General features: G+C 38.3%; 3 protein-coding genes and 1 long non-coding RNA gene across 4 annotated transcripts in view; 2 read left to right on the top strand and 2 right to left on the bottom strand.

The window, feature by feature from the left end:
- Positions 1-6,451, bottom strand: part of LOC111345878 (uncharacterized) — a 28,529-nt gene extending 22,078 nt beyond the window's left edge. Inside the window, exons 1-3 of the mRNA XM_022953172.2 lie at positions 6,356-6,451; positions 5,631-5,915; positions 5,226-5,297 (exon numbers count right to left, since the gene is read on the bottom strand). Coding sequence (XP_022808907.2) covers positions 5,226-5,297; positions 5,631-5,915; positions 6,356-6,386 — 388 coding nt within the window. The 5' untranslated portion in view covers positions 6,387-6,451. The remainder of the gene's footprint in view (positions 1-5,225; positions 5,298-5,630; positions 5,916-6,355) is intronic.
- LOC111346044 (THO complex subunit 1) overlaps positions 1-25,360 on the top strand; it is a 103,314-nt gene that overhangs the window by 54,846 nt on the left and 23,108 nt on the right. The window lies entirely within an intron of this gene.
- Positions 10,033-11,551, bottom strand: LOC148719338 (uncharacterized). Its single transcript, XR_015993782.1, has 2 exons — positions 11,416-11,551; positions 10,033-10,255 (listed from the first exon to the last, which is right to left on the bottom strand). It is a non-coding gene; the product is annotated as an uncharacterized LOC148719338 (long non-coding RNA).
- LOC148719337 (uncharacterized) lies at positions 22,955-25,330 on the top strand. The gene is made up of 5 exons (XM_088740445.1): positions 22,955-23,550; positions 23,826-24,060; positions 24,210-24,318; positions 24,741-24,844; positions 25,070-25,330. The coding sequence occupies exons 1-5, from the start codon at positions 23,311-23,313 to the stop codon at positions 25,270-25,272; spliced, it is 891 nt and encodes a 296-aa protein (XP_088596571.1). The 5' UTR covers positions 22,955-23,310; the 3' UTR covers positions 25,273-25,330.

The following is a 25,360-nucleotide window of genomic DNA, read 5'->3' as shown; positions in this document are numbered from 1 at the left end:
GAATAGATGCAATTAAGCGCGAAGAGATGGAGTTGAGGAAGGAAGGGCTAAGCCTGCAGGCAGCACGGCAGGGGGCAGCAATACAGTAGCAGCAGCTCCAGTTGGAGGCCCAGCAGAGGCAGTTTCAGCAGTTCCAGACCATGATGCTTTCCGTAATTTCAAAACTTGTACAAAAGGACTAAGCCTCAAAGGTTCAAACGTCATGCTGATGTGAACACTTCCCTTTTGCATACAGTAAGTGGATGCTCCATTCCAGTGTAGACAAGATCTTCGCCCATTGTGACAATGCAACTTTTCACTATCTTATGTATTCATGTATGTATTTTGTGACCGTTAGTTTAACATACATATTTTAATTTTGTTTGGTCAGTGATATCATTGTTTACAATAGAGCGTGCAAGACACAGAAACAATTCAGCCTCCTTTTTATAAAAAATCCAGGTTCTTAGTCATGAGGATTTAATGTATTACAATTTTTATTTGTTATAATAAAACAAATCGGACTTCTTCTATGTAGACTAAGCAAAGAAATCTTGCAAAAAGGGAGGGTCCAAATGGAAAAAATCAGAAGTTGTGTTACAATGAAGGCAATTTAATGTATTCTAAGTAAGGCAAAAACTATGTACATTTTACCAATAGGACTCAGACCCAACTTCAAGTCTTTCTTGAAATCGAAAAATTTGAAATAGTTAATGATGTCCCCAGAAAGAGGAACGAACTTTACTCATGGACTTAATAAGAAAATAATAATAACACCTTTATTTAGACACGATAATGTTTAAAGCTGAACAGCTTGTGGGGTCGTGTGTAAATGCGGATAAACTCTAAATTAAATAAATTGAAATGATGATGGTTTTTAAGGAGAGGGGAAAACCAGAGTACCCGGAGAAAAACCTCTCGGAGAAGAGTAGAGAACCAACAAACTCAATCCACTCATGACGCCGGGTCCGGAATCGAACCCAGGACACATTGATGGAAGGCGAGCGCTCTCACCACTACGCCAACTCTGCTCTCCAATATCTTGGACTTATTAAACTGCTGCATCTGATTTTTCATCACTCTACGTTGAAATGGCCTCTGCAGGTGCACCCGATGAGGGTACCGGTATGCTGGATCACCATAAATACACATTGCCTGTCCCGTTGGAGAGAAAGCATACCTCCCAAGATCATTCAGCAACCAACATTGATGTATCATGTTTTTTACCTTCTGTTATAAACTAGGGAAAATATTTTAGTAAGGTAAGCTGGCTTAAATCTTGGCACTTTTTTCAAGCTCAAGAAATAAAGAATGTTTCTGGAATTGAAACCTTTCTTCCCATTAGCAAATTCACTGTAACACCATTCTGGTAGGAAGATGGATCATCATCCAGTTTTTTTTTTGTAACAAACCAAGCGAAGTATTAGAAATGCCTCATTAATTTAAATGCACAATCACCCTCTTCCAACTGTTGCTACTCATTACCTGTGTAGGGTGGGAAAAGGGCCCAGGGGCAGTTCAAAACATTTCACGTTGGTCACCCGCATGAAGAAATCTCCCACTCGTGCTGGCTCACATATTTTCAGCGGTATTCACCCTGGTGTTATAAACAGCTATAGATGATTGCGTCTGTTGTGCGAAGTTCCTTGCTTGATTTGAAAGCATCGAAGAATGATCTGAACGTGGTGAAACGTTCTGGAATACCTCTGAAAGTAAGTTATGCGATTTTTTGTGTGTGTTGACTCGCCACTGATTATAGAGCAAGGCCAAAATTAATGAGATACCATAGGTATGTGCCTAAATGTTTAGATAAACAAGGAACTATTTTACCATCATGTTTTCTTGTGTTATCTTTTAATGTTCTTCAGCATGCTGCTTTTTTTTTTTTGGACGAGTTTACGTATAATCTTGCTTTAACGAGGATTTACCAAAACAAACTTGCCATAATTACATTTTCTTATTTTTCGGTGAGAAACACTGATTGTCAAATAATTATCAGTGTGGCGACTCAGGCAGGCTGTCCTTTTCTTTCGTTTCAGTTGTTGGAGTCCTTGCCTTTTCATTTGTTGTTTGTGTTTTGATTTATGAGAGTCCTTTCTGCGGTGGCCTATGGTGTCACGGCAAACAAAACTTAGAACAAGACAAAGCGAACTCACGGCGAGACAACCGCAATTCGCGGCAAAACTCAACGAACTCACGGCAACACAACGCCAACTCACGGCAAGACAACGCCAACTCACGGCAAGACAACGACAACTCACGGAAGAAAACGCCAACTCACGGCAAGAAAACGCCAATTTTTCACGGCGGAAGTGAAATGCCACGATGGATGTAACCTGATAACTATTCCATTACAGGCCGTAATATGATTTGTGAACTATGAAGGAATCTGTGGAAGTTGGCCTGGAAGATGAGTACTTGGAGTTTCCAAATGACGACGACGAAGGCTTCTTCCTCTATTATTTCTTCCAATTGTAAGTACATATATTTCCCAACGCTGTAGAAAATTACTTCGATAAAGAACAGCTGAGCTTTTTTTTTTTTTTATTTTAGTAGGAAGAATTGCTATAAATTTTCGACCATGTGTTGGTGTCTAACGATTTGATGAAAGTGCTTTCAAAAGTGTATTCAAACATGAATTCACCTACCTTCTTTATAAAGATGGCAGGCGACCGAAAATAACTGATTTTCCTCTTAGGCTTGTACAAATATATTATATGCCTTTAAACCATTACGCTTTATCAGCAACAATAATACGCGCATCTTTATACTTTCACCAAATGATCGTTCCACAGATGCTTTCTCCAGTGAACTCATCACTTGATGCTGTTCCAATAAAATACAAATCCGGTCTGGATTAATATTTGATTTGATGAGCTGATTTCGTAATTTACTGAGTATTGTTTCGACATCCTTGTCATCCATGTCTTCGGGTTTGTTCCTTTTTCGTTGAACTATATGAGAATTCATGTCGAGGGTGTTGAAAGCCGCCGTGAGCCTCTATTGTATAGAAAAGGGTAAAGCTTTCAAGCGATTAAAGACTAAAATTTCTTTTGGGGAAAGCCGTAAAAGTCTTCGGCAACACATCGTTGATTTCCTAGGGATCAATGACTTGTCCACCAAATTTGGGCTCGGCTTATGTGGGCTCAAGCTCTACCGAATTGTCAAATTAGTGAACCTTTATGTCGTTTTACATTTTAAACATGAAACCTTTAGCGTCCTGCAACATGTTATGGACTTTGGTAGTATCTCGAAGGAGTCGTTAAAACGGATAACAAGTGGGTGGACAAATGCTACACTCACCCCGGCTCCTAATAACCAGAGTCCCAGTCTATTATGCATTTCTAGTCTGTCCGATTAGGAAGCGTCTACATTCTGAGACAATTTCCAAAGAAGGGAAGTTTTCGTGATAGAGTGGATAGAGAGCTACAGACCTGAGGCCCGTTTCTCGAAAGTCCTGATAACTTAACGGGCCCGAAGCCGTGTTTTAAAATCAAATTTTAAAGGATAGGGAACCAGTCGACTTCGCAGTTTTGGCTATGTCATCGCTGAGGATGTATATGGGTGACAACAGCTCAGGGAAAGAACTAAAGTTGAATAAAATGTCATCGAACTGTCGCGATATAGAGGCGTTCTCGAATGTGCTGTTACTGATCGTCAAATGGAACAGCTGCAGAAAAAGTATTCCCAACAACTGGTGACAAAATCCTCGCATGATAACTAGAAATTGTCTAAGTCAGAGAACTAACAAAAGAGACAATAGGTCTGAAAGGAATTCCCAGTTTCTGATTTTTTGGTAAGCCATAAAATCGTGGACACAAGCCTTCACTACTGTTCCACGTAGAAAGCTATGCAGACGAACTGATCTACCACAAATCGTGTCATTTGAATGTTATTTTGTTGAAGATACTGCAATTATTCGATCTGGCAAAAGAACAATACGAAACCGTTTGTATCTATGCATAACTTAACTCTCATACAATAGTTCGACTCGAAAATAGCTCAAAAATATAATTTGACAATCATGTTTCACTTACTTCTGTGGCAGGCCGTTGGCTACAGGTTAGCTTAAAGACTTGATTCGATTCTGGTTAGCAACTTATACTAGACCTTTCCTTTTGAAATTGATTTACTGACTGAAATGTGATCTAAAGTACAAAGCTTAAATGTTAATCAATGTTATAAATCACGTGATTCTCACTCATTTTTAACGAAACAATTTTATAGGTATAGTCACTAATCTCGCCAGCTTTTTTTAAATCAAGCAACATTTTGTCTAACGTTTTTTGAGTTTTATTGGAGTTTTTATCTTTCAAAAAATGTTTCGCTTAATTAAGAAAGCCTTGTTTACTCCGAGAGCCAGGGAAAGAAAGCCAGCTGTGTTTGTAGCACAACAAACTCACTAGAGCCGCTAGAGCCGCTTCTGTTTTATTTGTTGTTTTTTTTTTTTGTTTGATCTTTAGCTTCTGCCGTTTTTGCGTTTCCATCGCCGAAATGTCCAAGAATTATGAACTTAGTTCTAATTCTATTTTTTTAATGCGCGAGATCAATGCGGGCAATCCCGAGCGGGCAAGATGGGCCCAACTTTCCAGCTCGGGTAGCCAATCAGAACACAAGATTCGCGTCATCTTTCTCACGGGCACTGCGAGCGATGTAGGAGAAGTAATTGCATAATTTTCAGGAAGAGTAAATTAAAGAAAGATGTCTAGTCACGAGCGTGGGATAAAGGAGATGTTCTGAGTCCCCATAAGGAATCGAACCTCAGACCTTCGGATTCCACGCTCCGACGTTCTTGCACTGAGCCAGAAGACTCTATAGTGAGCGAGGCCCAGTACGAAGTTCATATATGACACGCGTCTTGCATACTGCTAAGATCGGCAACGTTGAATCGTCATAGTTTGTTAAGAATAAGAAAGATGGTAAGTTTTGAGCCCGGTAAAGAAATGTAGAATAATGTTTTTTCGTCTAGTCACGAGCGTGGATCTGAGGTTCCATTCCTTATGAGGACTCAAAACTTTTCCCCAACCCCACGCTTGTGACCACACCAAAAACCATCTCTGCATTTCTTTACCGAGCTCAAGACTTACCATCTTTCTCATTCTTTACAAGAGTCCCTCGGCCAATATCCAGCCATCTTGAACTCACGCTTGTTTAATTAATAAAGCAATTACAGAAATAACACCCAACCAGATAAACTTTGATACGAAGGCTATATCGTCTTAACAATATCATGTACGTTCTCTCACCATCAGCAGCTTTACGTAACTTCGCACTCTCTTCGCGTTCACGAGTCACTTTTTCATTCAGTCCTTCCCTTTCTGGGGTAAAAAAAACACCAGAACACAGAATTTTTCAAAATCATCTCTAACCTTAAAATAGAATGTATTAAAGACATTTAGGAAAGCGACACATTAAGAATGCTATTTTCGATTTGAAGCTTTCTTGTCAAGCAAACAAGGAAACAGAAGGCATCTAGTGTTACGTAATTTGGAAGAAACCCTACTAACGGCTTTCAGAAATCCAGTCATATTGTTATAGTTCTTATTTAAGTTTGATCCATACCCTGCTGGCAGACAGTTAGTTTGGGTTTTCAAGGGTGAGGTTGGTCACTGCTCTGTGGAGCACCTAATCAGTGAATCCCTTTTTCATACCTAACAGTATATCCGCAGCTGTTGTTTGTTTTAATTCCTGAAGGACCGCTATTAGAACTGCCAGTGTGGCTCCCTTTCCCTTTCTTTGTCTCCACTTGGTTAACAGTTCCCAAACTTTGTCACGGTTTTCAGAATAATCTTGTTCAATATTTCTGTACACTGGTGTTGGTATATCCAGGCGAGCCCCCATATCCTTCACATAATGAGATTCTACGTGATCAGCGATTAACGAGATATGAACGTCAGTGACTTCTTTTTGGCGGGGGTCACTTTCTGTTTCAGTGTCTGAAATTTAGAGATTCTGACATGAATCCTCACTTAGACTCTGAGTACTCTTCGTCTATTCCTTTCCCTCCTTTCCAGTGAAGTTAGTATGACCAGTACTGATATAAAATGAAAAAAAAATAAAACGTCTGTGCACGTAAGTCATTTTTTGTGTTGTAGAACTTATTCAGCAAATTAATGACGTTCCTAAATCGACATTCCCTGAACACTTTGCGACCAAGTCACCCATTTTAGACATCGTAGCCAAGTATAACTGAGTAAACTCTCAATTTTTCCCTTTTACGCAAGGTTAAGCCCAAAACGTTAGTTCGAGAAACCATAATCCAAATCGTGGCAATTTTTTGTATTAGTTGACGAATTTGCTACCAGTGCAAACCCATTAGCCTTACAGGTTACTTAATTTTTTCTTCTTCCTTTTCGACCACCTTTGTGTTTCTTACCCTCTTTTGCATTTTTCCATCCTCCGGCCATCGCTTTTTTAAGTTCTCCTGAGAAATTTCCTATCTCTTCAAAATAAAGAAAAAATTTTAAGTAAATTTATTGCTATTTAAGAACAGTTTTAATAAGTAAATCAGCTAGTATGAGTTTAGAGTTATTTTAGAAGACTTCAGGAAGTTCATGACCACCAGGAGAAACCTCGTGGAATCATGGATTTATTTGGCAAGCGTGGTCCTTAGTAAGTGCAAGAGAATACTCTATTCTCTTGGTAATTGTCAGATGGCTTAACCTAAGGCTTAGCGAGGCGCAATGTCTACGTAGCATGGCGAAGGGTAAGTGACGTCGGACGGTTTCCCCTCTGACTGACTATTGTCACCTTGGAGAACAACATTGTATTATACGAAGAGATAATGAAGTACTTCATGTACTACGAGGGATAAAACGTTATGATATGAACTGCGACAGATTTTAAGTCTCGATTGAATGAAAACCCTTTACTATCTCATTACCCATTTATTTCCAGCACGAGAGAGTGGAATATCCCAGTCGAAAGGACACAAAATACACTTTCTGAGGAAGTGACTCCCTTCTGAAGGTTCGAAATATTTGCTAGGCCTATTAATTCAGAATTCTAACTTTTTCATTTATAGCCTTACCTGCCTCCCTCAGAACGCTCCTTTCCCCGCCGCGCATAAGGAGACTAGGGACGAGTCACAATTTGCCTTGACGACCGACCCTCCCGTAAGCTGTTTAAAGCTTTTAAAAGACACATGTAGCCGGGTTCTAGTTAGTCTCCCTCGCAGCCGTTTTTTCGGATGTCACGCAACGACGCGGGGAGCATTGCGTGACATCCGAAAAAACCGCTGCGAGGGAGACTAGGTTCTAGTTTTATGTCTGAAATTCGTTCAGTGGTCAGCTTATCATCTCAACATTTTGTCTACAAAGCGCTTCTACTTTCTACCCTCTATTTAAAACTAGAATTTGCATAACTATCAGTAGGCACAAGTGGGCAAGCGGGAAAAATGACCGTGGACAGGAGATCAATGATCAAAACACTTATTACGTCGTCATACTTAGCATCGCCTATTCGTTCTCTATAGTTATGGCTTCGGAGTGATCAGCATTTCAAAGTTCCGCTGTTTCGCAAAGGCGTGATAAAGTTTGAAGAAAGGGGATTAATAACTTACTTTAAATCATATTGAAAGACTATATCATCACTATGCTTTAAATTTGCATCCCCTAGTCTTTAAAAGTACGGAGCAATTTCTTTTTTTATTACTTTGAAGTTCCTGCTGAGCACTGTTATGCTGCCCTTGCTCCCCTTCTAAAATGTCTAATTTGACTTTTAACTGATCATTTTCGGTTTTCAACTTCGCGACCACTTTATTTGCTACTTCCTGGCTTTTTTTCAAAACTGGAGAAATAAAACTAGAGACAACAAATCGCTTCTTGCTTGGCAAACACTGGGTTTTAAAAGAATATGTATAAACCACCTTGGACGAGATGTTCGCCATCATGTGTTATATACTTACGAAAAACCCAAAACAACGGCTTGAGAAAATTGCAATTGCAATTCCCTGGGAATTAACTGAAGGCGCTATGGGTCTCAGACGAACCAATAACAAAATATCAAACTGCTCTTTTTAATACGGGCGCCTTGTATATAAGATGTAAGAATTTAACTGAGATAGGTATTCAAAACAAGTCTTGAATTCCAATCTTATCGCGAAGCTCCGCCTACACTATATGATTTGCTGCGTGGTAGCGAACGAAAAAAAAATCAGTTTATCGCTACTCATGAAAATGTCACGGTGAGATTTTACATTTAAAGGTTCTGAAAGAGCGTAGACATTTTAATACCGATTTGAAGCTCCTCTGCGAAAAGAAGGGAGTTTTATTATTTGTGGCCAGGATATTGGTTAAGATTTGCCATGATTGCCTTACACTTACAGCAAGTTCCAGATATTAAGCAATTATTAGATGAGGTTCAGAACAATGTCATGAATCATAATCCATCAAATATTGTGCGATTGGTCTAAAAAAAGCGAATATTCCACCAATTAAAACTGGGGAATATCCAAGGCAATAATCTAACCACTGTTCTTGACTGTGCGCGATTGGTCAAAGCGCATCACGTGACCGAATATTTCCTATCTAAAATTGGGGACTATACGAGGATACACCCCAAGTGATATGCCCCAATTTTCAAACCGTGCATTTCCATCAAATTTTTAAAATCATCCCTGACCACAAAATTAAAACTTTTTAAACATTGTTTAGAGCGACACATTCCGAAATGAGTTTTTTGTTACAGCTTTCTTGTCAAGTAAAAACTGTCATAACAGAATATATATATATAGAAACCACCCCGGAGAAAACGTTAGCCATCGGGCTTTTCCTTCTGACCTGAAGTCGGTTTCCTACTTATGTTTTAGCTTTCACTTTTTTTGATATAACTGTGCAGGTAGGCATATTTAACTCAATGTCGTCCATGTGTTTTTTTGGCAAAACTAATACAGTTTTATTTCATGAAAGTTTGTAAACCTCCTAATTTTTTAATACTTATTCCTCAAAGTTTGGCCGATCAGCAAAAAAGTCTCTAAGGCATGGATGTATTCTTCGCAGAACTTAGAGAGAAAAAATATGTAGAGTTTTTCGCATAACGAGAAGAGAAAGAAAGAAGAGGTAAAGCTATCTTCAGTCAGAGCTGCCTATCGAAGTTTGTGTTTTCCCTGCTGAGCACGATATATAATGTACAGGGCGGTCCTCTTCTGGTCTCTTTAAACCAAACAATAATCTGACCAGAGATGAATGTAAACTTTTATCGATAAGCCGTCCATTTTCGAGTACCTTTTGAAATAAGCTTTGTAGGAGAAGTCAAACTCGTACCGACATCGGGTTGAACTCCTATTGCTGCTCCTGTAATCCCAGTTATATTCCTTATATAAACAGGTGTTACATTCAGTCGGAAAAAGTTATTCTTTTGACCAAACTGATGAAACTAATGATGTATCTAGATCTGAAATTATATGGAATAAATGTCATCAAGACCCATGAACGATTCGAAATCGAACATAGCTTCGCCCTGAGCTCGCAATTGCTAAATATCTGAAAATAACTTTTGTGTCATAATCACGTTGTTAAAACAACGTAACCATCACGCAACAGTGTTTTCCTGGTTAAAAACCGTATTCCTCACCTTCCTTTAATTTTTTAACCTCTTCCTCCCTAAATGAAAGTTTCTCTCTCAATTTCTCGATGTCCTCTTTCTTTTCCTCCAGTTCAGAGAGAGCTTCTGCCTTTTCTACAAGAATAACATTAGTAGTCATCCAATATGCAGATTTGTGAATGAGATAAATACTTTAAATTTGGGCTTTCATCCAATGAATCGCTTGTGGATGCAAGTTATGCGGTTTTTTGTGTGTGTACACATGCCGGCTTTTCTTCCTTTTGCGTTTATTTTTTTTTTTATACCCGAAAGGGCGCTGAGCCCCTCTCCTTGATCCGCCGCTGATTAAAGAGCAATATACCAACTTTAATGAGAGGTACCATAGGCATGTGCTGAAATACTTAGATAAACATGGAACTATTTTACCACCATGATTTCCTATGTTATCTTTTTATCTTCTTCAGCATACTGTTGATCAACTATGCGAAATCGCACATGGCTTTGCTTTGAGCCAGAAATTGCTAAATATTTTCTTCTGAAAATAACTTTCATATTATGGTTACGTTGTTCAAACAATGCAACCATCACCCAACAGTTTGTTTCCCTGGTTAAGAACCGTATTCCTCACCTTCCTTTAATTTGTCAACCTCTTCCTCCTTGAATGAAAGTTGCTCTCTTACTTCCGCGATGTTCTTTGTCTTATTCTCCATTTTAGAGAGAGTGATTGCTTTTTCTACAAGAGTAACATTAGTAGTCATATAATGTTCCGTTTTTTGAATGAGACGAATACTTTAAGTTTGGGCTTTCATCTAATGAACAGCTTATGGACGTAACTTATGCGATTTTTTGTGTGTGTTGATCCGCCACTGATTATAGAGCAAGGCCAAATTTAATGAGATACCATAGGTATTTGCCTAAATGTTTAGATAAAAAAGGAACTATTTTACCATCATGTTTTCTTGTGTTATCTTTTTATGTTCTTCAGCATACTGCTGATTTTTTTTTTTTTTTTGACGAGTTTACGTATACTCTTGATTTTACGAGGATTTACAAAAAAGAATTGCCATAATTGCATACTCTTATTTTTCGGTGAGAAACACTGATTCTAATCAGAGAATGTTTAGAAATACATTTGATGATAAAAATTAACGGTAAAAAACTACGACGTTTCGAAGTCTGCATGACCTCATTATCAAGTAAAATGTTAAAACTGATGTAAAATTGTAGCTCAGAGATAATCTCTGAGCTACAATTTTACATCAGTTTTAACATTTTACTTGATAATGAGGTCATGCAGACTTCGAAACGTCGTAGTTTTTTACCGTTAATTTTTATCATCAAATGAAACACTGATTGTCAATTAATTATCAGTGTAGCGACTCAATTAGGCTGTCCTTTTCTCTCATTTCAGTTGTTGGAGTCCTTGCCTTTTCATTTGTTGTTTGTGTTTTGATTTATGAGAGTCCTTTTTGCGGTGGCCCATAGTATCACGGCAAACAAAACTTACAACAACACAACGCCAACTCACGGCAAGACAACGCCAATTTTTCACGGCGGAAGTGAAATGCCAAGATGGATGTAACCTGATAACTATTCCATTACAGGCCGTAATATGATTTGTGAACTATGAAGGAATCTGTGGAAGTTGACCCGGAAGATGAGTACTTGGAGTTGCCAAAAGACGACGACGAAGGCTTCATCCGCTATTATTTCTTCCAATTGTAAGTGCATATATTTCCCAACGCTGTAGAAAATTACTTCGATAAAGAACAGCTGAGTATGTTTTTTTTCGTTTTAGTAGGAATAATTGCTATAGATTTTTGACCGTGTGTTGATGTCTAACGATTTGATGAAAGTGTTTTCGAAAGTGTACACAAACATGAATTCACCCACCTTCTTTATAAAGATGGCAGGCGACCGGAAATGACTGATTTTCCTCTAAGGCTTTTAGAAACGTATTATATGCCTTTAAACCATTACGCTTTATCAGCGACAATAATATGCGCATCTTTACACTTCGATTAAACGATCGTTCCACAGATGCTTTCTCCTTTGAACTTATCACTTGACGCTTTTCCAATGAAAGACAAATCTGGTCTGGATTAATATTTGATTCCATGAGCTGCTTTCGTAATCTACTGAGTATTGTTTCGACATCCTTGTCATCCATGTCTGTGGTTTTGTTCCTTTTTCGTTGAGCTATATGAGAATAAAAGAAATAAAAATTTTAAATTTTTGTTTGACTAATGCTTGAGCAATCGTAGACAGAAGTTTTGGAACACTTGCAAAGAGAAAAAGGTGTAAAATATAAAACTTTGGCAAGTCTTATTAAAAAAACTTTTGAGATACAATGAATATATGAAGTTCATGTATTTTGAACTGCGGTATTAGATACGTATGATGCATGATCCTCGCAGTAGATAGCGCTATTTATGCAATAGCGAAAATCAGACCTGAAAAAAATCAGGTCTGTACGGGACTCGAACCACTGACCTCTGCGATACTAGTGCAGCGCTCTACCAATTGAGCTAACAAGCCAACTGGGAGCAGGCTGTTAAGTTGATTCGTAATAAACCCGTGAAAGTGATAAATGAGATACAATGAATATATGAAGTTCATATATTTTGAACTGCGGTATTAGATACGTATGATGCACGATCCTCGCAGTAGATAACTTCATATATTCATAGTATCTCATTTATCACTTTCACGGGTTTATTACGAATCAACTTAACGGCCTGCTCCCAGTTGGCTTGTTAGCTCAATTGGTAGAGCGCTGCACTAGTATCGCAGAGGTCAGTGGCTCGAGTCCCGTACAGACCTGATTTTTTTCAGGTCTGATTTTCGCTATTGCATAAATAGCGCTATCTACTGCGAGGATCGTGCATCATACGTAAAAAAAACTTTTATTAGTTTATTTATCTTCCTAGTCGTTTCGGGTGGAGGGGATGACCTTGAATGCTCAGCTATATTCACTGGACATAAAGTAATTGTTTGAGTAGAGGCCTTCGAGACTGCCATAGAGAATGTTTTCTGGGGTGTAGGATTGCAGCCTGAAGTGCAAATGCCATTAATGTCAGTAAAATACATTTTTCAGAAAAATATGTGAGAATCGGCCAGAGCTGCAGTGACCTTTCTCTTTCAAACTGCTTAGTAGGTCAATACCATCATCTAGAACCGTGCAACATACCAATTCTCTCCTCGTCTGTCCTTTCCTTTCGGTACCTTTCTCTTATTTTCCTTTTTAAGTTCTATTTTTATTTAATCTTTAGAATGTGTCCTCGGAACATATCTTTACATCTAACTGCATCTTGTGGATTAGTATGTTTTTGACAATTTTTTTGCTAAGCATTGTCACCACTATGATCCTTTCCTCACTGAAATCACTTTGGTTCCATTTCCATCTTTAATTCCCTAATATAATTATGTTAATTCACAAGCTTTCCTATTGGACAATTAATTGGTCCGATGGTATGTGAACATATTGCTCGTTAAAAAACGCCTCCGCTGCGCCAGGATTGCTGTTGCGTGATTTGGCATCTACAGTTGACAACTTTGAAACAAGTCGATTGCTTTTGTATCGGCGTCTTTGATCGCTGTCTTGGCTGCAACACCCAAAACAACCACTGATGTAGGCTCTGGACAAGGTGTTAGCAACACTGAAGTAAAGTGCGCTTTATTAGAGAAGTTTAAGAGAGGATGTCAGCATCTATCAAACAAATTTGAAATATAGTGGCAAGTCGCCAAAAATTCGTTTTATCTCCTTCCTTCATATTTTGTAGCCTAATATGTCCTAATAATTGTGTTGTAGTTTTTTTTTTAATATATTTTAGTTTTCGAGAAATTATTTTTTTCGTTCGACCGCTCGAATATGCAAATTTCCACCGTAAATATTGCCCGAGTTGTGTGATCTCGTTTAACGAATACACTCGACCTCCAGTATTTCTGTCAACATAATCCTTTGTTTTATCATCTAAACTTAATCCCCTGTCATTATTTAAGCTGGCAAAGTAATATTTATCTTTTGGACGACCTTTTGTACCTGAATAACGTAAACGCGAAACGACACTCATATCTGCAGAGAAAAAGACAGAAAAGGACACTAAATACTTGTTTTTACCGGCTAAATTATCTCGCATGTAAACGCGTTACCTTAACTAAGTCGCTATCTCTGTTAATATTCTTTGCATTGTAATACCATCGCAACAACTATGTACAAATAAAACAAGACTCAGGATTTACAGGAACACTTCTCCCCCAAAGATTCAATTAGCATAATATATGGTCTCTTGCGCTTTACTTTAATATTGGAGATGTCAAGCTGAAGGGATGAACAGATATCTTGAAGGAGAAGGATGGAGAGCTTGTCCAATTTCTTGTTGTAGGCATAATCACAGAGGTTGCAGTTACCGTACATGATTGGATGCTCCTTTGAGTCGGACACTGTTTCCTCTGGTGTGTCACTTATCTGATCATTAGGTGACTTGCTTTTAGCTGAAACTCGTCGTCTTACGGTAACGTCAGTGAATGACACATTAGAACAGTGTGTGGGTATGGCTTTGTTAAGCGTGGGCAACTGGTAATAAGTAGGAATGTCAAGGTCACTCCATGGTAACCATTAGCCAGGTTCAATGTTGTACGCTCTCCAAACTCGAACACCCTCCCTACTAAATTTCAAATTATCGAGGAAACTAATTTTGCAAACGGTGGTAAGTAGCCTACTTACCGGAGCCAGGTTGTATGAATTTTCCAGATACCTTGAGCATTATCCGTGAAATACGCATACTAATTTCCCTATCGCCTTTAGGAATCGACGTAACCCTGCTTTCACCATGGCCAGACACTTCTTTTGGCACTCTTCATCTATTATTGAAACCAATATTCCACCCAGCACCGAGGTTTGATATATAAATGGGGCAAATTGTCAAATCATGGATATCTTTCGGCGTCTTAAAGCCGGATCGCGCTGACAAAATCAGATGAACTTCATTTTCTGGATCTGAAAACTTGCAAATCCGTAAGTGACTTGAAATGCCTTTTTTACAGCTGCACAAGGGAACGACTTGAGATTTACAACTTCGGTCTTCTCGATAACTAAACCCGCAAGATCCACCAGCGAACGATGTAAATGAACAGACAGATCAACACACTAAATTAGTATGTAGCTTGTCAAACAAATTGACTTTTGTAAACATTCTCTGACTTACGCCGGCTAAGGAATCATTGATGAATCTGGACATTTTACTATTTCTGAATACAGAAATTCCTGGAAAGTTTTTCTAGATATATGCAAAGAGGAAAAAAACAATATCTTGGTATTCCGTGGGTTGATCTATATTTGAATTTATGTGTCGCACTTGTCATGCACCGATAAAATAAGATGGAGAAGATATATAGACTGGAACTCAGCTCTGGCTAGAATGTGCTAGAGCATGACGTGATCATCGAAACAGCTATTAAAATCCTAAGTAACCATGGTAAGAGTGTTATGTAAGATTTTTCTCGAGAATTGTAGCGACTTATACCAGTAAACAGTGGCGACATTTTGGCATAACGTACTGATTTCATAGTCGCTAGCAAGTAAGTTTTGCCCGACTTTGAGTTCGTCTCCCGTTAGAACAACACAAATACACAAGGAAATTTTGAATTTTGACAGTAACTTTATAACCACCCTTTTGTATTTTAAAAGCTAGAAGCTCAATAGATTCTGTCATATCGGTCGTTGTTAAAACTGTCTTTGTCTTGATGCTACTTGTCGATATAGAAAAAGTATGTCGGACAAAAATATTCACCAAAAGATTAATATTTCTTTGCCAGTTTCAATAATGACAGGGGTTTAAGTTTAGAAGATAAAGCAAAGGATTATGTTGTCAGAGGTCAAGCATATTCGTTACACGAGGTCACACAACTCGAGTAACATTCACGGTTAAAATTTTCATATTTGAGCGGTCGAACTAAAAAAATAATTTCTCGAAAAACTAAAATATATTAGAATAAAAAAACTGCACCACAAATATTAGGACATATTGGGCTACAAAATATGAAAGTAGGAGTTAAAGCAAATTTCGGGTGACTTGCCACTGTTTATCTGATGCTTGCTGACATTAGCTCTTAAATCGCAAGAATACAGTCATTAAAGCAAGGGTCGAAAAACATCCTGTTCCTGAATACCACCAAGTTAAGAAACTATATTCGTTTATGGAAAGCTACCTTAAAAATTGGGAGATGCTCCTTGGGCATTCAGAAAGAGCCTGTAAAGAAAATGGGGAAAGTGGAACTTTCTTCGACTTTTATAAACTCAAGAAAACAAAGCTGTGAGGCGATTGAACGTGTGGTAAGACTATTTCTCCGCAACGAAAGTCGTAGGTATCATTAATTCCCCTTTTTTTACCTGCCAAAGCAGCATAATGCATCAGGATGGATAATTCCAGCAGTAGTCCATACGAAATTCTCAACTAGTGTCGTGGTTGACAGATGCTTGAAAGACTATCTAGGGAATTTCACAATGCTGGACCCAAGAAAGTTTAAATGATGAAGGAAAGACTGGCATAAAAGTCGGCTTAGGCAAGCAAGACGTATCGAGAGCGTGACTGGAATAGGATGTTCAAAGATAGTTCCCTTAGCAAGCGGACGAGAGCAGTTCTTGATAAAGACTTGGAACACAATGGGCCTCTCACTGCGTCTAACAAGCATCGAAAGCTATTGGAGCTACAAGGGTACATTATTGTACAGTTACCAGCAGATTCCGACACAAAAAGAGGAAAACCCACCCTTCAGTAATGAAGATGAGGGGGAATACTTATCTTTCGATAAAGAAAACGATGTAGGAGACTTAGTCAGAAGATGACGAGACTGAAGGGGATGAAATTCCCATCACAGTGAAAACTACAAGATCTGGGCGGAGGGCTACTCGCACTATTTGGTTTAGATGAATTGTATTTGAGTCGTCTTTTTACTGCTACTGGATGGATTTCATGTGCCCACTTTTAGGGGAGCACATTAAGTTATGTAGTGGCAGGAACAGGGCCACCTCCACCTTTCCAATTAATAAATGAGCGGTTTCCGATTTATTCATAGGTAGTCCCTCGAACATTTCAGGAGTGGAGAGTCAAAGTTAGCTTAGCAAATCGCTTTACGTAAACATGTAAATGTTTTGCAACGCTAATTTTGGACAGAATAACACCAAGTGGAGAAACTACCCTGGGATAGTTCGATCAAAACACTGAGAGTACTTCTCATAGAAGTCGGTAAGCGAGGCGTGAAATTTTGGGAAGGAATTGCCACTCGCGAGTAGGTATTGCACAGTGAAATTTTCGTCAGCTTGATTTCCGGCCAGACCTCGCTACATTTTGAGATGTAAAGTGATTATTGGTCCTTTAGATCTTCAGCCTGTGTGATATGAATTGAAACGCAATAAAAACGCTATTCTATCTAGCCGGTGAAGGTTAGAGTGTTGGATCGTTGCGATTCAACATCATTGGCCCTCATTTTTTACATTTGTTTTATGGACAGCCGACATAGCTTTAGCTGTAGAAGACTCGACGTATATCAGAGTGATTTTGTTCAATAAAGTGTGATATATTCTACCTATACTATTGGCACATAGAATAAAAATCTTTAGATAGAAGCTATCTTTTGCTATTTACGTAACAAATAAATCTCTCAGACCGAGAGCTAACGCGGAAGCTAAAGCTTGTTTTTATTCAGATCAGTGTAACCTGAATGCAAACGAAACTAGTTCCGCCACGAGCACCAGCAGCAAAATAGAATTGTATAATCCCCACTAATAAAGAGACAAGTTAGATGTCTAAAACCTACTTAGGCTACTTAAAGGTTTGATGTGTATCACGAGAATAGTCACATGTAAGATGTATGGATTGTGGGCACGATTACACCGTGTGAAGCGGGTATGATAATTGATCGTTTACGGCATTTCAATGTTCCATAGAGCACGTCTCTAATAAGAAGTATAGCCCATGTAGTATTCTGCAGAGCAGGCGTAAATTGGGCAAGCGAGTCCTTAGTATTTTCTCAGCGAAAAATGGCCGTCAACTAGTTATTTACTAATTTCGATGACAAATGAAGAAAACGCAAGAAAGTTCTGAGGTGGCTCGTGTTGCCCTTGTGGCTTGCGATGATTAAAATGAACTCAGCATCTGACATAGCAAGGATTTCTTAGTACGGTTACAAACCGTCTCTTGAAATGACGCATAATGAGTGTAGTAAATATTTGGATTGATCATACAGATCAGAAGGCACACTAAAATAGGAAAGGAACGGTTTCCGTTTCCCTGTTTCAAAGAGCATTATTGCAGAAAAAGGGAAGTGTAATGAGGTGAATACAACTACTGTAAAGAACAAACCATGTTACCTGTGCGTGTCAGTTGTTCGTTACAAACAGCTTCGAAGGTATATATTTCAACAAGTTTCAACTGAGGTTCAAGTCAGGAAGTCACGTTTGATATTAACATCTTTTGTACAAGAATCTCTCAAAATTATCAAGTAAACAGTTTTCAAATATTGCACTTACTGAAGATGAACTGTCTTTAGGAGGATGCGTTTTCAGTTGCTGAGTATTAAAATCCACTAAGTGCTCAGGAATACGGCTGGGGGACAGTCATTGATTGCTAAAAATCGCGCAATCGAGTGCACTCGTCTTCTAAGTACAATTCGCCGATAGTTTATGAACGACTTCCTTGTCCATGTAAATATTTGAGGCATGTAAAAGCATCGTGACAAGATAACGGAAGACGATATAAGTCAGACTAAAAACAGATTTCGCATTGGTGAGAAATTCAATCACTTAATCTTATCAAAATCTGTTGGAGACTGTTGTGGTTCATTCTTCTAACCAGACTTTTCTGATCATTTGGGTACTTGCGCTATGAAGACAGTTGTGATGTTTTCAAATATAATAAGGCGAACAAAGATAATAGTATTTTGTTGTTTTGTCAAGTTTAGAAATGTTTTATTCCGTATAGGATAAGATACACATCAAAAACAGGTCAAACGTTGAAGATAACACTCGTTCCTCCTCTCATCGTACGGCGGACTTAAGATGTACATATGTTTGAACCGCAAACACTTCAAGCAAAGGAAGTTTGGAACTTCATCTAAGTGACCAGTCATTATTTCTCGCCTGGGAGGGGGAGAGGTTGGTGAGTTTCGAGTGTGATTTACATGGTTTTTAGGGGAAATAGAATCAGAGCCAAATCCTCCATCTCACCGTTCGGAAGGCGTCTGCCTTTGAGTACTGGAAGGTGAATTTTATTTATTTTGGTATTTGAGTTCAAAGGAGATATTCTGTGGTTATTAATAAAGTACTTTGAAGACAATAATGCGTTTCATAATGTTAAGTTGTGGAATATTCTGCATCCACAGCTATTATGTCATTTCATGTGCACACTTTTAGGGGAGCACATTAAGTTATGTAGTGGCAGGAACAGGGCCACCTCCACCTTTCCAATTAATAAATGAGCGGTTTCCGATTTATTCATAGGTAGTCCCTCGAACATTTAAGGAGAGGAAAGTCAAAGTTAGCTTAGCATTTTGCTTTAGGTAAACCATGTAAATGTTTTGCAACGCTAATTTTGAACAGAATAACACCAAGTGGAGAAACTACCCTGGGATAGTTCGATCAAACACTGAGAGTACCTCTCATAGAAGTCGATAAGCGAGGCGTGAAATTTTGGGAAGGAATTGCCACTCGCGAGTAGGCATTGCACAGAGAAATTTTCGTCAGCTTGATCAGTTCCGGCCAGACCTCGCTACATTTTGAGATGTAAAGTGATTATTGGTCCTTTAGATCTTCAGCCTGAGTGATATGAATTGAAACGCAATAAAACAGCTATTCAATCTAGCCGGTGAAGGTTAGGGTGTTGGATCGTTGCGATTCAACATCATGTCACTGGCCCTTTTACATTTGTTTTATGGAGAGCCGACATAGCTTTCAGCTGCAGAAGACTCGGCGTATATCAGAGTGATTTTGTTCGATAAGGTGTGATATATTCTACCTATACTATTGGCACATAGAATAAAAATCTTTAGATAGAAGCTATCTTTTGCTATTCACGTAACAAATAAATCTCTCAGACCGAGAGCTAACGCGGAAGCTAAAGCTTGTTTTTATTTAGATCAGTGTAACCTGAATGCAAACGAAACTAGTTCCGCCACGAGCACCAGCAGTAAAATCCCCACTAATAAAGAGACAAGTTAGATGTCTAAAACCTACTTAGGCTACTTAAAGGTTTGATGTGTATCACGAGAATAGTCACATGTAAGATGTATGGATTGTGGGCACGATTACACCGTGTGAAGCGGGTATGATAATTGATCCTTTACGGCATTTCAATGTTCCATAGAGCACGTCTCTAATAAGAAGTATAGCCCATGTAGTATTCTGCAGAGCAGGCGTAAATTGGGCAAGCGAGTCCTTAGTATTTTCTCAGCGAAAAATGGCCGTCAACTAGTTATTTGGTAATTTCGATGACAAATGAACAAAACGCAAGATTTGGAATGCATCAGACAAAATTATCTTGTTGAGATAAATAACCTGGGAACTGTTCCAGAGGAAACAACGGACACGGCGTACCGGTTTATTGTAGATTTTCACTGCTTTTCTTTCATAGTAGGATGTGCTTCCAGTTGCTGAGGACTGAAATTCCCTGAGTGCTCAGGAATACAGAGGAATGGTGGTCAATTATTGACTGCTTTAAATCACGCAATAGAGTCCAGACGTGATGTGTATTTACACCGTTATTTTTCCTTTCCGCTTTGTCGGTTGCACCGTCACATTCGAGTGGTCAAATTATACTTTGCTCTGAAAACAAAATCTCAGTTGATTACATATGATTGTCGGATTGGTTTGTATCTGCCTAGTAGTTTACCATGGTTATCAACATAATAGCCCTCACAAATTTTGATGTCAAAGACGTGTTTTATATATGTTTCATAGCTAGTTCTTCTTTGGTTAGCCATTGACAAAATTAAATGCTTACGTAGGTAGGAAATCTTAGCGCCGGAAAAGACTTTTCTCGGCATCAGTTAAAGTTCTGTGGTGGCTCCTGTGGCCCTTGTGGCTTGCGATGATTAAAATGAACCCAGTATCTGACCTAGCAAGGATTTCTTAGTAAGGTTACAAAGCATCTCTTGAAATGACGCGTAATGAGTGTAGTAAATATTTGGATTGATCATACAGATCAGAAGGCACACTAAAATAGGAAACAACGGTTTCCGTTTCCCTGTTTCAAAGAGCATTATTGTAGAAAACGGGAAGTGTAATGAGGCGAATACAACTACTGTAAAGAACAAACCATGTTACCTGTGCGTGTCAGTTGTTCGCGGCAAACTGCTTCGAAGGTATATATTTCAACAAGTTTCAACTGAAGGTCAAGTCACGAAGTCACGTTTGATATTAACATCTTTTGTACAAGAATCTCTCAGAATTATTAATTAAACATTTTTCAAATATTGCACTTACTGAAGATGAACTGTCTTTAGGATGGAGGATGCGTTTTCAGTTGCTGAGTATTAAAATCCACTAAGTGCTCAGGAATACGGCTGGGGGTCAGTCATTGATTGCTAAAAATCGCGCAATCGAGTGCACACGTCTTTTAAGTACTCTTAGCCGATAGTTTATGAACGACTGCCTTGTCCATGTAGATATTTGAGGCATGTAAAAGCATCGTGACAAGATAACGGAAGACGATATAAGTCAGACTAAAAACAGATTTCGCATTGGTGAGAAATTCAATCTCTTAATCTCATCAAAATCTGTTGGAGACTGTTGTGGTTCATTCTTCTAACCAGACTTTTCTGATCATTTGGGTACTTGCACTATTAAGACAGTTGTGATGTTCTCAAATATATTAAGGCGAACAAAGACAATAGTTACGTATGATGCACGATCCTCGCAGTAGAGAGCGCTATTTAAGCAATAGCGAAAATCAGACCTGAAAAAAAATCAGGCCTGTAAGGGATTTGAACCACTGACCTCTGCGATACTAGTGCAGCGGTCTACCAATTGAGCGAACAAGCCAACTGGGAGTAGGCCGTCAAGTTGATTCGTAATAATGGCCTGTGATGATAAATCAGTTACGATGAATATATGAAGTTCACATATTTGAACTGCGGTTATAGATGCGTATGATGCACGATCTTCGCAGTAGAGAGTAGTAGTAGGTCAGTGGTTCGAATCCCGTAAATAGCGCTCTCTACTGCGAGGATCGCGCATCATACGTATCTATAACCGCAGTTTCAAATATGTGAACTTCATATATTCATCGTAACCAAAGACAATAGTATTTTGTTGATTTGTCAAGTTTAGATATGTTTTATTCCGTATAGGATAAGATACACATCAAAAACAGGTCAAAAGTTGAAAATAACACTCGTCCCTCCCCTCATCAAACACTTCAAACAAAGGAAGTTTGAAACTTCATCTAAGTGACCAGTCATTATTCCTCACCTGGGAGGGGGAGGGGTTGGTGAGTTTTGAGTGTGATTTACATGGCTTTCAGGGGGAACAGAATCAGAGCCAAATCCTCCATCTCACCGTTCGGAAGTTATCGCTGAACCGTCTGCCTTTGAGTACTGGAAGGTGAATTTTATTCATTTTGCTATTTGAGTTCAAAGGAGATATTCTGTGGTTATTAATAAGGTATTTTGAAGATAATAATGCGTTTCATAATGTTAAGTTGTGGATTATTCTGCTTCAATGCTTGTCCGGTTTGTTTGGTGAAATTCTTCTATTCATTGAGCTATGATAATAGGCAAGACATCTTTACCCAAAATAAAACGCCACCTTACTGAAACACAGAGCCCGTTAGGATCTCTTTGGCGGTTAACCGACTACTAACCGGTTAACCGACTGCCAAGAATTTCATAACAAAGCGTATATTTTTTACCAATATCAATGTTATGATAGTCAAACCCATATTAAGCGGCACCGTATTAAGCGGTCACCCTCTATTAAGTGGCCAGTTGTCAAAGTATAATGCCTTCATACTGTGGAATTAAAGTGTCAACTTAGCGATCACGCTGCCCTTCTCCATAGGTGGCTGCTTAACACAGGTTTGACTATCATTATGGTTATGATGATTATGATGATGATGATGATGATGGTTATTATAATTATTATTATTATAATAATAATTATTATTATTATTATTATCATCACACTTTAATTAAAGTTTTACCACAGATCTTAGAAAACTGTACAAGAGTAGCGCCAGTAACATTACCACTGACGTCGCTCATAAGAAGAAGTGCAGCTCGTGTCATTTACTATTCAATCAAAAAAATTATTTCTTCCTCAGGTGGTTTTTTTTTAATGAAAGGTGTACAATCCTGAAAATTAATTTTAAAACAGGAAAGATAACATCGTTTGCCTTTAAGATATCATATCTGAACTACTGAAGCTATCGAAGATGTGAAAACTCTTTTGCGGGATATAAAGTTAAAGAATTTTTGAATGGCTTGGATTTGAGTTCCCTCAAGGGAGACGGCAACGACTTGAATTGCGAGCGACCACGTGCAGCTCGGCGCCTTACAATGACCCCTCAATTCAACACTCCTCCTTGTACGAAAGAAATGCCTGTCTCGTTTTATTTGACTCCTCCAAACAGTGGCAGTCTTAGCTCTCCTAATCTAAAGGAGATTTCTGAAAGGAGTGATTTGGAGACCCCAGAAAAGACTTTCCTTATTAAGAAAAGGGGGAGCCGCGTTCTCTAAGATGCACAAGGCATTTGTGAAAGGAGCCGAGAAAATTTATCAACGGTGCTTTCCAGCATGTGTGCTTTTGGCGATCCTGAGGCCAAGGCTATTTTAAATGAGATTGTGGAGGACGTGGCCCTAAAGAAAGGAGTTAAACGGACGGTGGAAGAGCTTGTTGGTGATGAAACATTTTCCTTATACGTGGAAAGCCTCCGAGTTCCAGATTGGGTGCTATTATATTTCAAGACCAAGGCAAGGGTATCTGGTAATACTTGGCAAGCTGTAATCGATATCACCAAACTTGGAAGGACAGGGGTAAGTAAGGTCTGTCATTAGTTATCAATCTTAAGAGGCTTCTTTTGGAAAGGATATGTCTGCACTCAGATTTAATTTATCCCAACTTGGAAGCAGTTCCACAGTAACAAATTTAATGCTTGAAAGTGGTAGAAGAAGTGCAAGTCTCATTATTATTTACTATTACTATGATAATAGTTAATTTTTTTAAACCTCAGTTATATCAGATGTATTTTTCATGTTAATTTTGTTGTTTTAATTTTTCTTTTGGTTTCTTTCTTTGGCTTCCGTTTTAGAAATCCTCTGACACACCAATATTGTTGAACCTTAACCAAATGAAGGCGGCCAAAAAAGTGATCTTTGGAGTTTGTAAAGAATACATGGATGTGAAAAAGGTGCCTTCTCCTTTACAAGGTTATCAGGTGGATTTGTTTCCTGTTTTGGAGTTGATTGTCCGTGAGCAAAGGCTGCATAATGTGTGCTCACTAACTCTCAAACTTCTGATGAAGATAGATGGAAGACCCTTTTGTGGTAAATACTGACTGTCAGGTTTAAGTCTGCTGCCATAAATTATAAAACAATACCTTATCTCGGATTAAGTGTGTGGTTGTGCATAATTTTTGTTCCCATGAATGAAAATGAAATAATAACCATTTCTATTATCATTTTTTTATGATCAGGTAGAAATCAGGTGTTGGTAGGTCTGGTTCCCCATCTTAACCCTGTTTACAACATACAGGGTGCAAAGTCTGTTTACCCACTGGCCATTGCCAATTGTAAAGAAAACAGGTTCATCATTAATTTCTATTATATTATGTTACTAAAATACTTTTTCTCCTTTGCTTGACGTGGTTACAAAGTTTTTAATTTGCACAGTAGAGACACTTTCTCATAAAGCTTTCGTTACTGAAAGCTTATAGTTTTATAGAACATATGTTACAGTTTTCATAGTTGTATTGTTGACTGAATTTCCAGTACTGGCTCTAAGATCTGACAAATGTAATACACACAAATACACACACACACACACACACACACACACACACACACACACACACACACCCACCCAAAATACCCACACATTATGAATTAAACAGAAAGAGGAAAAAAACTGCAAATCCTTTTGCATTATAAGAACATTACCCCAACATAAGCTCTGAATAAACAACAAGTTTCATCGGTTGTGTTCATGCCTAATGTTATTTTGATAGGGAAAGCCTGAATGTACTTTTAAAGGATCTAAATGAACAAAAGAGAATCATCAAGAACCAAGGAATTTTTGTTGATGGCATGAAGTTCAATGTAGAATTTGATGGTAAGATGTTTCTATCATTTTGTTACATAAAGGTTATTTGCAAGAACATTAACCTTAATCTTTTTAAAAGGGAGGATGCTGACTTTATTTTTAGAAACTTAATTGAGGGTTTTTTTTTTCATTATCAGTGACCATTATTTTAAACAATAAGTTAATTTTCTACATGTACCAGGGGTATGTCATATCATAATTCTTTATTGCTGTTGTTTTTTTGTCATATCTTAGTTTCATTGGACTACAAAACACTGATCCTTCTTTTGGTAAAGAAAGGGGATCTTGATTTTCAACTTAGTGGTCGAGGGGTAGATGTAGAATTCTGCTTTATATGCAATGCAGGGTTAGTATTTGTGTTGGTGTACATGTGGATCAATGAGCATTTTTTAGTTGTAGTTCATCAGTTACAATACACAAGCTACAGTCTTCTCTAATAATGCAACCACAAAATTTTGTAAGATAATATTAATTTATTTTGAGATAATTTCATTTCCCATTAGAGTTGCAATTGTCATGAAGTGG

The sequence above is a fragment of the Stylophora pistillata genome, chromosome 12, assembly GCF_964205215.1.
Source record: "Stylophora pistillata chromosome 12, jaStyPist1.2, whole genome shotgun sequence".
NCBI classification, from domain to species: Eukaryota; Metazoa; Cnidaria; class Anthozoa; order Scleractinia; family Pocilloporidae; genus Stylophora; species Stylophora pistillata.
This window is presented reverse-complemented; position numbering and strand designations above follow the sequence as displayed.

Bases quoted from the DNA above. Each gene is read 5' to 3' on its own strand.
- LOC148719337 (XM_088740445.1), top strand. From the start codon at position 23,311: ATGTGTGCTTTTGGCGATCCTGAGGCCAAGGCTATTTTAAATGAGATT. The intron at 24,319-24,740 runs GTTCATCATTAA...TTATTTTGATAG, and splicing joins GCCAATTGTAAAGAAAACAG to GGAAAGCCTGAATGTACTTT. The intron at 24,845-25,069 runs GTAAGATGTTTC...GTCATATCTTAG, and splicing joins GTTCAATGTAGAATTTGATG to TTTCATTGGACTACAAAACA.